We start from the raw sequence: 16,262 nt of genomic DNA, 5'->3' as shown, positions 1-16,262 counted from the left end.
CCCTGCAGGCTGCGTGCCAAAGGCGAGCTGGCACCGTGCCCTGGTTTGGCAAATGCACCCATCCTGCTGCGTCTGGGCTCCTGCAACCTGGTGCTGCACTCGTAACTAGTGGTCAGCTCCAAAGGCATCACATCTGCTGCACGGAGGGACTGTCCTGACTGGACCTAATTTTGCTGCTGTTCGTACTGGGGCAGCTGCCTTGGTCAGTGCAGGAACTCCAGATGCCCCCCATGTGCTACAGGGAGAATCTGGCTGAGAGCTCATAAAAACACAGGGCATAAAGGTAAAATCCAGCTTTGCGAGGAGTGGCTCCTTGTGTTCTCTTTTCACAATCCCTGAAAGCGGGGCTTTCAGGCGCTCAGTTTATTTTCTCTGGAGTCGGAGCGGTTGTAAAGGTCTGGGAGCCAGGATGCTATGCTGCGGGCGTGCTCAAGCCTGGCTTCATGTGGGGTCAGTGGCTGAGCCTGGAGATGGGAATTTTCTGTTCTAATTAATCCCTTATGCTACAGCCTTGCAGCTTCATTAGGGGAGGTCTTTTAATGGCAGCGAGTTTGGAGGAGGCTGAATGGTGTGATGCCCTCGGTGTAAGGTGAGAGGGGAAATAAATTCACTGGGCTGCTGTGTCCAAAGCGTAAACAATCAACATTTAGCAAGAGAAACTGCCTCTCTTGCTTTCCCTCCATATGGGTTTAATTAGGTGGTTTAGTTAACACAGAAAACAGCATTTCCTTTAGTTGAGCTGTTCCCCATAAGAGCAGCGACAAGGACGCAGGGAAGCTGCCTGACCCCCAGGCACACACACCGAAGCAGAGAACACGGGAGAGGGAAGCTGACAACCCCAACTGGGTGCTGCGCTGGAGAGATGAGTCTGCCGAACCTCAAATCGGCCTTTCTTTGTGCTCATCTGCGTCTGAGCATCCCAAAACAGCCGGGGAGGAGGCTCCTCGCTAAGACAGTGTGTGATGGCACTGGGGGACAGGCAGAGATTGTCTCTCAAATGCCGAGAAGACCCCCCTGTTGTACAGGGCAGGGGGTAGCGCTGGTATCAGCTACTTCTGGGGAGAGTTGTGAAGCATGAGGCTGAAGTCTGAGTTGTGCCCATCCTTCCTCCTCCTCCTCCTCGGATGTCAATCTCTGGAATTCATCTTGGTAGAGCAGCAGCAACATGAAATGGAGAAAACGGAACAAGCAATTGCTGGGCTACATCCCTTTGGTTTATTCACCTTCTACAAGTTTGATCCACCTATTTGGTGTCTATAAAGTGAACTGGAGGATGGAGGAGCAAGGCTGCATTGTTCCCAGCTGGGGAAAGTCTTGTTTGGTCTGCTGGGAGCATGCTGGTCCCTCTGGGAGGTCAGCCACTGTTCCCTTTCCTCTTTCTCCTCTTTTCTTCTCCTCTTGGTTATCAATGCAGAAGACTGCAAACATCTTGAATTCCACATAGCTCAGTTTCTAGATTTGGAGATGGGTATCTAGCTTAGTGAAAAAGCCTTGGCCAATATAATCAGTTCTTGCAGAGGCAGACTCAGCACCCCAGCTCTCACCCCCTTCTCCAGCTTGCTCCAGTTCCCCAGCTCACTCAGGAGAAATTGGATTCAACTTATTGTCTCCAGCTCCCCCCAGACATGTTACAGGCTCATAGGGCACCTCCCTGGCAAACGGATATTTCTCCACCGTTCTGTAATGACTTGCAGGTGTGGCAGTGATTCATAACATCTGGGGTCATCGTGTGGCTGGGCATAAAGGGGGAGAGCAGAGAGCCTTCACTACTGCTTCACACAGCTGGGCTGCTCCTACCGACAGCATCCTTTCCATCAGGCAGCCTTCAGGTGAGAGGACAGCATCGCTGCAGCCCAGGACTGAGGCTGCTTGGTCCAGGAAACTGCTCTGAGGGCACTGGAGAGCTGTCCCCAACGGGACTGATGCTTTGATACCCAGCTGGGCTGCTACCCCAAAAAATACTCTCTACCTTTTGCTATTTTGCTGTTAAACCATTTTCAAGTAAGACTTTGGGAATTACACCCGTAAAGAAGACAGGCTGCTCTTCTTGCTTTCTCCGTGTAGGCTCTGACTTCCTCTCCCAGACGCAGCAAACTTTTCACCACCCAAGGACTAATTTTAAACACAGGGGCATTTTCATGACCTCTGTCTGGACTGTAATTTCTCTAATTTTACCTCATCTCCAGAAATATCGGTCTTTGAATATCGTAAGTTCTTCTTTCTGGATGTTAAAGAGAAACTTTGTAGCTTGAAACTCCTGACACAATCATATCACCATCTATGTCCAGCAGCTGAACAGCAGTCCCCCAGTGCCGGTGGACGAAATGCTTCTCAAGACGGTTCTGTTTTGGGGCAGAAAGGTTTAGAAACAGGTCATGAGCGCTGATTTCCTGCTTTGAAAGAATACGTGGAATACCAGACAGTGCTCGTGTCCAGAGAATAAAGGTGACCTCTTTCTGGCTGTGCCTGCAGGAAATACAAAGCCCCTGGTGCTTCCTGTGCACAGGCAGAAGCACATGGATGGGTTGGGGCTGCTGGCTGTGCCGGGGGGCTCCTTGTGGTTCAGGATGCACATCGTGATGCAGAAGTCATTAAAGACAATCTTCCCCATCACGTTGTGGTCCAGCAAGTCAAATAGCAGCACGAGCTGGTTTTTATTCAGGCCTGTCATAACAGAGCATGTAATAAAACTGCAGATCTGGAAAAGAGTGAGCTCTCAGGCCTTGTCTGCACAAAGCTGTGAGCAGTAATTAGCAGGATTTATTTTATTTTAAATGCCTGCTGCTCCCAAACAAGTTGCACAGGCAATTAAAAACACAGTAGCAGACAAGAGATACTGTTCAGAATTAATAGACGGCATTAATGAGATGTCTGATTTATGAAAGTGGCATATGCAATTTCTACAAGGAAGGCAATGTTAGAGTACCCATGATTTTCTGTCTTCCTTTTCTTCCACTATACCCCAAAGAAAAAAAAATGCAAAAAACTTTTTTCAGTAAACCAGAAACATTGGGAAAAAAAAAACTATTTTTCTCCTGAATCGCTGCCAGTGGCTCAGTCCATGGGAAGAGGTGTCGTCTGAGCTGGAGCACCGTGGTGGCTTGCAAAAGCATGGGAATAGACTCCAGACCTGCAGGCAGGACATGAGGAAGCTGTGAACCAGCAGACCAGCATCTGCGAACAGCCCCATGTGGAGAAAACTGTTGGCAACAAACCCACCTGCTTTGTAGCGTGGAGCACGGTCGGTTTATGGAAAGGATTACATGATGGGGTTGCTGCAGTACTAAGGAATTAGCTTCGGTGAGCCAGAAATTCACTCCTGCCCTATGTTCCTGGCATCTTGCTTGTACAGCTGTAAAAATCTCCTTTATCACCACCCTGGGTTTTTTGTATGTCAATTATCTGCTCACTGGGGCCACGAGCTGGTTATCGTGTTTGTGCAGTGCTAGCAAGCCTGACTGGGGGCTTTACGAGCTGCTGGGATGCAGGGGGTGATGTTACTATAAAATCAAACAGGTTTATTGGGCTTTCGGACCTTTTTCTGTTTCACAGATAGGGAAGGAAGCAATTGAAGGGGGAAAGGGATACCCTCAGTGGGAGCTGAAAATCCCCCTCAGCTGCTCCAAGAGGTCCCACGAGCCGTACGTGGATCAGCAGCAGCCAGGCCAGGTAACTGCATCCAGGGTGTGATACAGCAGGGAGGACGTGCTGGTGTGTGCCGTAACCGAAAGCTCTTTGGGGTATTTCCAAGTATTTGTATCAGCTAGCGGCTAGGTAATTAGTATTACGGAGCACTGCATTTGTTGTAACATCTGAAGTGCAGTGTTTGTAATCTCCGGATTTAAATCCTAGGCAATGTAGCATTCCGTATATCTCTTTTCAAAACATTACACAGGGCCTGTAATTTTATAGCATTAATGCCAATCTCATTTTGGAGAAGTGCTTACTGTTAGGGCTTTCTCGCACTGAAAATCCAGGCGCTGGAAATGCTGTGCCAGTGCCACTGACACTAAGCAGAACGGTTCATCTAAGTACAGACGCTGCAGAAAACACCCAGATTTCAGCTTAATCTCCCAAACAGAACTAGCACCAGGGCACTGACCCCTCACAATAAGAAAACTCTGCCCTAGAACCAGAACACAGCCTCTGTCACACACTTCAACGCTTTTTCCATGTTTTCAAGATTTCCCATCGGATATGGAGGCAAAGCCTTGCCTACCATTGATAAAAAATAATAAATATAATAATAAAAAACATAATGAAATCGAGTGACAGAAATTCTTCTGACAATGCTTAAGAGCATTAAGTCTGATTAAATTGTGCAAGATAACACAGATTTAAGGACTTTAGCAAAGCAAATGGCCTTTGAAATGTCCTTGCGATCTATAGCTCAGAGATGGCTGCTTTGGAATGCCCAACTTCTTATCCAGGTTAGCTGTCAGGAAGCTGAACCACTCATATTTATCTCAATCACCCATTCCTCTTCCCATACAGAATGAGTCCTTACACCTACACTACATCAGAATCACTAATAATAAAACCAAACTCCACTGGCTTGCCTTGGTCCAAGGACCCTCTGCAGTCAACATTTAAATGCAGAGCTGCGTGTAGTCTCATCACCAAGTTAGCAGCTTCTGCTCCATCAGTCGTGCTGCGCTGACTGCTCCAAGCAGTCGTGTTTAACGCAGTGGTGATGCTCGTGGCAGTCTGCTCACACGATCGGGGTGCTCCTGTGAGCCTGGGGCAGACCTTCAAGGGTTTTTGTTGTTGTTTTTGGAGTTTATATTCTCTTTCTCTTTAGCATTCGGGAAACAGTAAGGAAAAGTAATCTATAGGCAGGCGATTAGCCTGGTTGCTGACTTGGTTTAACATTTGTGAGCTTTCTGCAAGAAATAGGTGGAAAGAGTGCAGCTGGCTGATTCCTCTTGGCTGTGAAGAGACAGCAAATCTGGTTATAGGATGTCAAGCACTGGATAAAAAATGCCACGGCCCTCAAAATGCTGTGCTGTATCAGAGTTGCTCAAAAACTTCTGAAGGGTTAACGTGCATTTGCAAAATTTATGCTAGCAGAGAAATCACCTGTCTGAGCTCCTGTCTGACCGGGCTACCCTCCGATAGGCTGCAGAGCACCCGCCCACACTGCGAGCCCTTTGGCACAGGACTTATCTTTACCGAACCTGATAAGGATGGAGATTCCCAATACCTGCCCTCAGCTGTTGTGGCGGCAATTATGAAGATGACTGATGCAAACACTGATCAGGGAGGTAGATGACAGAGCAAGGGAAATGACCACAGGTAGCAGCTGGGGAGGTCCAGCAGGACATTAGGAAAAACTTCCCCTGGGATGGTGTGTGTCCCAAAGCAGGTAACCTGGGGAGGTAGTGTCTGCTCCGTCCTGGGAGGCTGCCAGCACTCGGATGGACAGACTGCTGCCTGTCCTGCTGAGTGCTGTGACACCCCTGCCCCAGGTGGGAACTTGGGCTGGGTGGGCTCTGGGGGTGCCATCCGAGCAACATTTCTACGCTTGTGTGTAGCGCCCAGGCCAGCTAGTGCAATGAAGTAAATACACTACTATTGATATGAGTAACTGAAAAAATGAGTGATACCTGAAACACTGGAAAAATTGAGATTAAAAGGTGTGTGATTTTGAAAAGCAGCTGCTCTGATTCTGTTCTTACTCCGGCACTGCCAAATCTGCATGTTGCATCGTATCCAAGACTCAGGAAGCTGGATTTTTAAAAAGTGCTCCATTATTTCTGTTCCAGGGATATACTTGGGTTGTATTTTCAGCTTGTTTTTCCCACAGCCCACTGGGGAGAGGGGAATAAGTAGGGGAACACGAAGCTTACTTCAAAAAGGCAGCTAAAATTCTACTATAGCCACAGATTTCCAGGAACTGCAGTTTTAAATAGCATTTCGAGCATCACTATTGGGAAACTCCCAGCCGAAATGCTAGGGCTGCTCACACCAGGATAAATCCAGCTCTTCTTAACAGCAAAGGCAGCAAGAGGCTGCGATCATCCCCCACGCTCCCGGGTGTGATGTATCAGGGAAGTAAGGAGTTCTCACGCCGGGAGGCCGGGCGGGGCGCTGCCAGCATCACACAGCGGGATGCAGGGGGGGAATCCAGCCCCGACCCCCGCCCTGGGGGCACACAGCAAAACACCCGCAGCCGGTGAGGGGGTTGGCCCCAGAAATTACCGAAGGCGGCTGCACCGTCGGGTATTTCCCCTAGGTGTCCCCATTCAATGCGTGATTTTCACGCGGCTTTCCCGAGGGATTTAGGTTTTTTTAAGCAGGGGGAGGACGCGCGCCTTCCCTCTTGCCCCCCAAAACCGGCTGGCGAGCCTGAAACAACCCCGCGCCCTCCATCCCGATGCTCCGAAGCTGAGCTGAGCTGAGCTTTGCTCGGCCCCTGCCCGGCCCGGGCCAATGGCAGCGGGGGCTGCGGGCGGGCCAGCAGGTGGAGCGGCGGCGGCTCCGGGCACGGCTCCGCTCCCCGGGGCGCTCGGCGGCTGCTACCGGGACCTCGGGGCCGCCGGGCTCCCGGCTCCGCACGGAGCAGCGCCAGGAGCTGCAGGAACGGGAGCAGCAGGAACGGGAGCTGTAGGAGCGGGAGCAGCATGGCTTTCGCAAATTTCCGCCGCATCCTTCGCCTTTCCACCTTCGAGAAGCGCCGCTCCAAGGAGTACGAGCACGTCCGCCGCGATTTGGACCCCGGCGAGGTGTGGGAGGTGGTGGGCGAGCTGGGGGACGGAGCCTTCGGCAAGGTGTACAAGGTGGGTGCGCGGCCAAGGGGCTCGGGGGGACCTCGCCTGCGGCCGCCCCGTCGGGCTGGGGGAGCCCCCGATCGTTTTCCCCTCCCTAGAAGCCGTGGGAGCAGCAGGGAGCTGGACCCCCGGCACCTTGCGCTGCCTCCCCACGTCCCCTGAGCTGCTGAAGGGGAAAAGAAGCCACTTCTCGGCCTCTCCTGCCTAGGAGCAGAGGCAGCGGGGTGGCTGGTGGTGCTGAGTGTGGGGTGGTGCTTGGGGCAAAAGAGAGAGAAGTGTTCTTCGCCCCCAACCCCATCTTTTTTCCTTTTCTCTTTCCCCTCTCCCTCCAACTCAACTGCTTTCGGAGTGTGTGAGGTGCTCCCTGCCAAACCTGGCGGTGCAATGAATGGAGATTTCTTGGAAGTCAGCACGCTCCGGGCTGCCTCCAAGTTTTGTGAGCCTCCGGGGGTGACATTATTTTGTATTCCTGTGGTCCTTGCTGGCAAAAAGAAAATTTAGAGGGAGAAGAGGAGCCCAGCTCCTCACTGGTGGGGACATGTCCAGTGCTGTGCCAGTTTAACCTTCATGTTGGGGGAGCCGGGTTTTAAAGGCCAAATGCTCGGCTGTACTTTGCTCTCCAAAGCAACTGCATTCTCGCCTGTATCTGGCTCTGAAATGCTCCGGTCATCTCTGCGAGGTTGAGACAGGAGGCTTTTGGCTGGGGCTGGCTGGAGAAGCAGGTTGGGGATCCAGCCTTCTGGGGCAAGCTGCATAACAAAGATAATTTGGAGTTGGAGCTGTGAATTTGCTGCTTGGCAGCTGCTTTCTGACAGCCTCGTTGGAACATTCAGCAAGGCATTGCCTTGAGAAATAAGTAGTAACTGCAGAGAAGGTCAGGAAGGAAGCTGGTTGTTTTCAGATCAGGACAGGGGTGTTTTACCACAGCACTCTGGCTCTTATCTATTTATTTTCTCTATCATGTTATTTGAGAGAAACTCTCTAAAAAGCAGGCTTAAAGTGTGCTTTCCACACACTGGGTGGAAATCCTTGTTAAAGGATCCTTTCTGCTAATAAAATGCAGTTGCTGATAATCATAATTTAACATCTGATATATTTATAATTTTAAAAGTAGCACCGGTAGCAATTAGTGCATCTGTTACCAGTTTACTCGGTGTTGTGCATTGGAAACCAGTTTGTATATAGCAACGCTCACTCTTCTCCTGGGTAATTATTTACTTGTATTAGCTAAGGTTTCTCATGCAATGATAGGAATGAGGTAAACATTGTAAAACAAGTTAATAGGCTTCTGAGACAAATGAAAACTTAGACGAACACCTGATTTATATATCCTCTATTTTAAATGTGTTTAACATATCCTACATAGTGAACTCTTCAGAACGAACATACTTTGAAAGCGGCTGGTTTGGTTTTTAAATCTGTTGTCATACCTGAATGCCTATGCTATTAACTCCAGCCTGATATTAATACATTAAATTATCACAGTAACTTTATGTATGGTGGGCTAAGGATGTCAGCGTGCCGGATAACACTTCCTCAACCCTAATTCCATCTTCTTTGCTCCCCACTTCAACCCAAAGAAGAATGGGGATTGTAGCATACGATACAGTGCAGACCGTGTGGTTACAACCCAAAGTTCACTCCAAGTGTAGGTGAAGTTGTTAACGTACACTTAGACAACTGTCTGCTTTAGAGATGTTTTACTGTGGCTGGTCATGGGGAGGGGACTAATCTTGTGACAAAGCAAACGGATGTTTTATGCTTCGCATTGCTAAAGTTTTTAATTCTCCATTTTCTTTGATCTCTTCTCTGCCCATCCGTCATCTTGGTTGGAGTTCTTGTGCAAGATTTTGTTTGTTTGTTTACGGTTCCCCAATTATTCAGGTGACACATTACTCTAAAGCCTTATTTTAGATAATAGGCAGTAGCATTGTTACGGAGTAGTTTCCTGCCACGTGAAGATTTAACTTGCATATTCTCTTCCTTTGTCTTTCTAAATTTGCAGCACTACCCTAGGTGACGATATAGGATGCATATAGGATGGTGACGTGAATGACTGGGCTTGCCTTATTGTTCTGCTCAGCTGCCAAAAAAGCCCAAAACAAACAACACTTGCGCACAAGGAAAACACAGGCAGCCGAGGTGCTATGAAAACTTTTAATAATTCCCTTGAAGTTACTTAAGTCAATTTGCTCATCACACCAAAGCAATCATTCAGAGCAAGTCAGGGTGTTTGTAGGGCTGTGAGAGTTTCAGGATGTTTGAATGGAGTTCCTGCCTGCTTTCCGCCCCCTTTCCACACACGGAAGCACGGGGATATGATATAATCCGCCTGTGCTTGCATCCTGCCCTGCCTCCTGCATGCTGTGTTCACTTGTAAGAGCCTGTGGTCCCTGTGCAGGGCAGAAAGATGGGATTTGTACAGAGAATGGTCTGAAATCCAACCAGAAAGTTCTGACCTGGGAGCAAGTTTGATTTTCATATAAGAAAAAATGTCTGGTTTAGTAGGTCTAGTTTTTATGATGCCAGGCTTGAGCAGGAGGAAGAAGGGCTCTGCTGTGCTGTGATTTTGCTGGTGTTACTGCCTGCAAAACACTCAGGGAGCTGTTCCTCAGGCTCCCCGTGCACTCAGCTGAGCAAACTTGAACTGGTTTGACACAGCGTCTACAAAAGTAGGACAAGCGTGATTTAAATGTTTGTTAATTAAAAATAATCAAGCCTGCAGTAGAGCCTGAAATGCGTATGGCAGAACTTAAGGAACCAACCTGCAGCCAGTGGGATTTCCCTATTTCTATATAAAGACTTTTTACTTCTGCAAAAGAGGGACCTGATGGCATGAGGAAATGGCGAAACTTGTTGCAGAGGGTTAGAAAGCTGAAAAGTAGGAAGGGGGTGGGGAGAGACTTTCTTCCTTGCTTTCATTCTATTAATCTCTTGGTTTTGGTACCTCCAGTGGCTGTGATAAGGAAGCAATAGCAGCCCATAGATAGCAACGCACTGCATGCCAAATAGAATTTGTTGCCCGCCCCGTCCAAAGTTCATTAAATCAATGATCTTACATCACTCATTAGGTCGGTGACCAGGAGCTGCGAGCAGTGTGTGCTAACCTGTGAAGTCTGCAGTACCCCAACATTTGTGAGCCTATAAAAATACAATTTCCTAACTCAGGCCCTTTCCAAACAGCCTTAAAAACAGAGTTACTTTTTGCTGCAGAAACACCTAAGACACATCTCATAAAATGCTTGGCTGGGCCTGTATTGGTCCGAAGGCGACGTCTGTGGGTGTGTGTGGGGAGGGAGGATGGTGGCAGTGGCGCCGTGAGCTGGCTGCTGGCGCAGGGCTGGGCTCAGGGCCTCAAGGATGCTCCAGCTGCAGCCGTGGGCTTCAGCCCTGAGCCATTCAAGCAGCTCCTGAAAAACCCACTGGGTACAGGGATAGGGGATTTACTGCTGCAGACAGATGCACTGGTGTCAGCAGGAGTAGATGGATACATCCAGACTCTTCTGGGCTGGCAGGGAAAGGGCTCGGACTTACAAAAGTGTGGCTCTGCTGGAAGGAGGCTCGCAGCACTTCTAACCGTGGGATTGTTTTGCCGTGCTCGTGCCTCTTGTGAAATGCTATCTTGGCTTTCCAGAGTGTGCTGATGGGGACACTGGCTCCCTGATAGCGCTTTCTTCTCGCAGGGTGGGGACAGGATGGCCCCTTCGGGAGCGCGGGCTGCCACGCTGCTCCCAGCCCCCAGTGCAGTGGAAAACTTCATTTGAATTCGCCTTCAAACATCTCTCCATTTGAAACAGGCGCCGAGATAGATAACGCTCAGCCCTGTGCCACAGCAATTCATAAGCACGCCTCTTGTGCGGCTCTCCTTTCTTCTCCAGATGCAGCTCAGAAAGCCATGTTTGGGTTATCTGATCTTTTATGGCGGCATTAGTGCTTAATGCTCTCCCTGCTGCAGACTATAAATGCTCCGTTTTGAAATTTGGGTAATAAAGGACTAATTGTTGAGGTGTCGTGCAACTGCCTTGTAAGCTTGGCTTCCACAGTGTGGGCCCAGCAGAAGTTGCAGGACGTCTCTTCTGCTTGCAAACCTCTGCTTGCCAGCTGAGGTTGCACCGCGCTCGGTTGGTTCTCAAGTGACTTGGGCTCAGCTTCTGGCAGTCTGATTCATGGGGATTTTAACATGCACTTCCTGGAAAGGGTGTTGTGGAGGGATGCTAATCTGCTGGTTAGCTTTTTTATTCTTTTTTCCTTTTAATCAAAAAAAAAAAAAGTTTTAAGTTGATTGATTGCAACTGTGTCCAGAAACAGGGGGGAAAAAAAAAAAAACTAAGATGATTTCATGACTTTGTCTCTTAGACTAGCTGATGGGTTCTTTCCCCCCATAAAACATCTTAGGAAAAGAGGAGTGGGAAGACACCACTCCTTTACTTTTAGAGCTGTGGTGCAACAATATTAAACCAGGGTGAACTTTAAACTGGATTGAACTTAATGGTCACTTAAAACTCACTGAAACGTGCACTGCTCCATCCCTGCACGAGTCCAAGAGAAGCTTGTCCTGAGCCCTGTGGAGCTGCTGCTCGCTCTGTGTGCAGGGGGAGAGGGATCCCTCTGCATGGCCTAAATATTTTGACAATGATTTCTGTGTCATGGCCCGCAGCTTGGCAATGCTGTGGGCAGCTGCGTGGAAGAGAAAGCTCAGAGAAGCCTTTGAGCCTTTCACTCCCAAGCACATGGCAATTGTTGTCCCTTAGAAAAATCCCTGCCCAACATGCCACTTGATTCATTTATTTTTTTTAATTTTTTTTTCCCTTTGAGTGCCCAGTTTCTCTGGGGGCATGTGAGGAGGGGGGGAGATGTTCTTTTTCTGATCCTTGGGGTGCTGCTGTCTGTAAGTCTGGGGCTTTTCTAACAAACCTCAGCTTAGGCTCACCCTCAGTGCCACAGTGCTTGGCCATGGGGAGCTCTGACCCTGCATGTCCCCACAGGCTGGGGGTTTCGTGTCCCTGTTCCCTGCCACGCAGGCATGCAGCCATTCAGCCCACGGCCAGGCCCTTAGCACTCCATGTGCTGAACTTGTTGCAGAAAGTTGCTAGGAAACTCAGAAGTGGTTTCATGGCTTTTTTTTTTCCTGTTCTTATTTTTTTTCCCCAATGTTGTGGTGTTGACTGAGCAAAGATCAAGGCAGGCGTACTTGACTTGAGGCGCTGTGCCTTTCCAGGTGGTTTGAGGGATGCTCTGTGCTTCCAGACTCGAGGTCTATGTGGGCTGAAGTTGTTAGATCCACGTAGATCTTTCCCCTCTTCCATCTCTTCGAACCTTGCATGGGTTTCTGTTCATTTCTTGCTCATGCTGGGCCTGAGAAACCAGTTGGTGTCTCTTGGAGGGCTATGGTGTGGTGTATCAGCAATGAAACTCCTCATTGTTCCTCTGGCCTCTGCTGCTGTGCTCAGGTGCAAGGTTCATAGCACTGCATGGAGCTTCTCTGCTCCTTGAGTAATCTACTGCTGCTTGGGCTTGTTGGCTCCCCCTGCCTCCTGCCGAGCCATTAAGGCAAAAACGGCAGTACGTGCCATGCTCTGGTCATGCTTTTTTCGCATGCCCCTGTAGAAAAGAAGCCCTTGGTCATTGCTCAAACTCGCTGGCAATGTTTCTTTTCCATTACCCCTAGCACGTCAAACCAGAGGAAGGCGTTTCTGCGTTTTTGCTAACGCCTTTCTGTGTGTTTTGCAAGCCACTTCCACTTCCCCCTAACTCTTGCAAAAGTATTGCCATAGCTGCCAGGGCAGCAGCGCTGATGCAGCCACGAGGTCGGTGCCCAGCCTGGCCTGATGCCTGCAGACAAACCTCAGCGTGGGTGCTTATTTACTGGGGATGCTCAGCAAATAGAACTTGGTGGTGTGATGTGCAGGTGGGGCAGAAGGGCTTGTTGCATGCATGCTGTGTTTGTCCCTCTGGCAGATGAGGGAGCCTGCTGGCGCTCTCCCACATCACGTCGGCATGAGGCTCAGAGTAATTTCCCCAAGCACGTGTTTTGCACCTGAAGTCATAACTTGTGAGCTCAAAATGTAAAGAGCTGAGCTCCTGGGAGGCCCGTGCTGGAGCCAGGCTGGGTCTGGCTGGGATTGCTCAGCACCACCTGCAGCAGGACATGCTGCCTCCCTCCCTCCCTGGACTGATGTGAGCTCGGGGTCTTCTCTGCCTCCCACAAGTGCCCAGGCTGCAGGACACAGCACCCTCAGGTGCCCCACTGCCCCAACCACGCTGCTGCACCCGCTCGTCTCTGCTGGCTGGTGCCAGGGGTAAACTAAACATTTCCGAAAGAAAAAAAAATAACTTAGAGTTGTTGTGACAAACTGAAGTGGCTCCATGGGTCTCGTCGGACATGGAATTAATTTCAGCTCCCATTGATTATTTGACAATAATAGGAACACTGACTTGAGCCTGTCTGTCCTGTGCTTATTGATGCAGACAGCTCAGGCAAAGTTCATTGGAGGGCAATTAATCATTACGTTACCCCTGAGAAATATCTAAATGAGCAGTTGTTTGCATACAAAGACATGCAGCAGGAATACGCTGCATGGAAAATCAAGCCAGAACTATCAACCCCCAAAGACATGGCAACCATGGGGCTTTTCCCTCTTGCTTCTCCAACTCGGTGAGATCTGAAACATCAGCGCTCCCAGCGCATGGAGAGAAGGGACAGAAACGTGGTGGCACGTTATCGCAGAGCAGCTTCAAAAGGGTCACCCCAAGCTTGGAAGACCCTGGGCCACCAGCCACGCTGGCAAGCGAGCCCAGACAAAACTCCCATGGGACCAGCTGGAGCGCCCTCGCTGCTCCCTTTGTCACTGGTGAAGGAGGGCTCGCGTGGGGTTTTCTTGTGGCTCCCAAAGCAGCGTGCTGTGCCTTGGCAGCAGGGCTGCCTGAGGAAGGACGCAACGATCCTGCCTGCCGGTAACGCATTCTGGAAAGGCTTAAAATAGCCTGGATTTCACAATAGCTCAGAGGGTGAGTCACAGGCAAAGGCCAAACAGCTTTGTCACCTGAACTGTCACCTCTTACCCCTTAAGCCCATGAAGTAAGCAGCACCTCTGCCTTCGAGGAGTGATTCTACTTGTTCCCTGCTCCCTTTTGCCTGGCAGCAGCGTGCCCAGCACCTGCCTTTCTCCGGAGGGCTCCAGCAAGATCCTTTCTTCCTCTTCCTTTTTATCCTGAACCTTGGCTCCTGGCGTGGCTTTCTGGAAGTGGTTTATTGGATAACTTTTATTTGATGTGGGCTCTCTTGTGAAATGCGTGCCCCGTTCCCGTCTCTGCACAGACCTGTCAGCCTACCTCTGCACACGCGTTGGTTTGCACAAAGGCTGCCACTGGCCCTGAAAGCATTTGGGGTTTTAAATGCTGAGACTGCAATGAACCCAGCTATGGTTCAGCATCACGTTCTGGGCAGTATGCTGGTAGCTGTCTGCTCTATTTTTATACTAATTAGCACTCCAGGGACAAATTATCCATGGCATTAAAATGCCCAGCGGAGGATTAAATGACAGAAGTGAATGCTTGTTTTTTTTTTTGTTTTGGTTGGTTGGTTTAGTTGTGTTTTTGTTTGTTTGTTTGTTTGTTTGACTGACCAGCCATAGGTCGCACACCAGCATCAAACAGTTTCTGTTCTTGGGACCTCACCAGTTAGGGGTGGTTCTTTGTCTTCTGTCCTCAAATTTCACCAGAAAATCTGATGGTCTTGGAAACACCATGGGAGAAGTCTTCATTTCCATCGCTTCAAAACGGGGCTTGACCCTCGCTGAAGCTTAAGGTAGAGGTGAAGCTGTAGAGAGGCAACTCTGTTCTTCCATCCCGCAGCTCTTGGAGAGCGAGCAGTGGGTGCTGCCTTTCCTGAGCCTGGCACTGGGTCCCCTCGCTGCGAGGAGTGTGGTCCAGGCCAGCTGCTTACAGACCCAGAGATGCAAGTTACCCCTGCAAAATTGCTGGCTAGGCTTTTTTGGGTTGGAGTGGGCTGTATTTTGCTTTGTGCTGATGCCTCAGGACAGATTCTACCCTATTGCACAAGGACAAGCAGAAGTCAGAAAAGACCTTTAAGCCCTAAAGCATCATCCCGTGCCTCAGATGTCTGAAACTGACTTGTGGGGATGGCACCAAAAGCATTTGGCCTATTTAGCATCCAAACAAACCTTCCTGGAAGAATATCTCTGTTGTAATACGTCGTATGCAGGAAAATACCAGCAGAGAAGCTGGAGGAAATTGCCAGATGTGAGTTCCAGAGGCCGCACGGCAGGTTTAGCCAAAACCTGACGCTGCCTGTATGAATCTGGCCCAGCTCCGGGGGCTGGCTGGCTGCTGCGAGGTGGCTGTGACACAGCTGTCTGCCTGCCCCATGGGGGACAGCTGTCCCTCGGTGTGCTGCGGGGTTCCTGTGACAGGAAGGCTGGGTTTGGGCTCAGTGGGATCGTGGGCAGCTCAGCAGGGGTCAGCGGTGCCGCCTCGTGGAGTCTTGGTCCCCTCGGTGGCGTCTTGGTCCCCTCAGTGGCAGCTGCGTGGGAACCAGTCTCCTGTCTGTGCTGTAAGGGGTCATACTGGAGGAGATTTGTTTTCTAAATTCTGCTGCTCAGCTCACGGTCTCAGGTCACCTTCCTGCTTCAGCTGCTGCTCTCATACAGGGCCGTGAGGCATTTTGGTTCCTCCTGGGAATTGTGCTCCCACGGCACGTGAGAGCACTCACTTCTAGCAGAGACATTACTGCAAGGCCAGGGGAGGCACAGGGCTCCTGCCTGTACCGCGTCCTTGCATCCCAACCCGCATGAATTTGCTGTTGCTATTTCCAAGGCTTATGTTCTGGCATCGTGAGTTTGTGATGTCCTGAGCCGGCTTCTCCTCAGAGATGATGGTCTCATTTCTGCAAGCGTGACCAAGCTGTCTGACTGCTGGTAGTGTGATTTCACCTGCGTTGTGTTTGGGCTGAATGTGAGGCAGTGTGCTGGTGGGTTCATATCTAGAAAGGAAGCGATATCCACGGGTTGCTGGGCTACTCGCCGTTAGTCACAGGGGTAGCGATGGATAAGATCAGACTGCCACCGCCAAGCACGTGGACCATGATCGCTCCCCTGCCCACAGCTTGCAGCCGGGTGTGCAAAGCTGCGTCCTCCAGGTCTTTGTTCAGAGCCTCCGAAACGCACAGCACAGGAGAGGAGACCCATGTTTGGGCAGGAGACCTTCACAATACCGATTGTTTCTTCACCTTCTTCACAGAACAAGCCCTGCCATGCATGAGGAGCAGCTCTGCGCCTGTTCCTGGTGGCACTGGCGGTGACACCCCGGGGTGGCAGCCTGCCTGCCCTGTGCCAACGGGGGCTGTGGGTTAAGTGGATGCACAGACCACGGGGACCACAGGGACTGCATGTCCCATAAGGGTGAACACCCTACATGCTCCAGGCTCTCAGCCCCAATGTTCTTCAGGTGCCTTCAGGGCCCCAGAGTCCTGGC

At 50.3% G+C, this 16,262-nt stretch overlaps 1 protein-coding gene across 1 annotated transcript in view; it reads left to right on the top strand.

Moving 5' to 3' along the window:
• Positions 1–6,467: 6,467 nt before the first annotated feature.
• Positions 6,468–16,262, top strand: part of STK10 (serine/threonine kinase 10) — a 48,522-nt gene continuing 38,727 nt past the window's right edge. The window contains exon 1 of the mRNA XM_035559825.1: positions 6,468–6,779. Within this exon, the coding sequence (XP_035415718.1) occupies positions 6,624–6,779 (156 nt within the window). The 5' untranslated portion in view covers positions 6,468–6,623. The remainder of the gene's footprint in view (positions 6,780–16,262) is intronic.

The sequence above is a fragment of the Cygnus atratus genome, chromosome 14 (genome assembly GCF_013377495.2).
Source record: "Cygnus atratus isolate AKBS03 ecotype Queensland, Australia chromosome 14, CAtr_DNAZoo_HiC_assembly, whole genome shotgun sequence".
Taxonomy (NCBI): Eukaryota; Metazoa; Chordata; class Aves; order Anseriformes; family Anatidae; genus Cygnus; species Cygnus atratus.
This window is presented reverse-complemented; position numbering and strand designations above follow the sequence as displayed.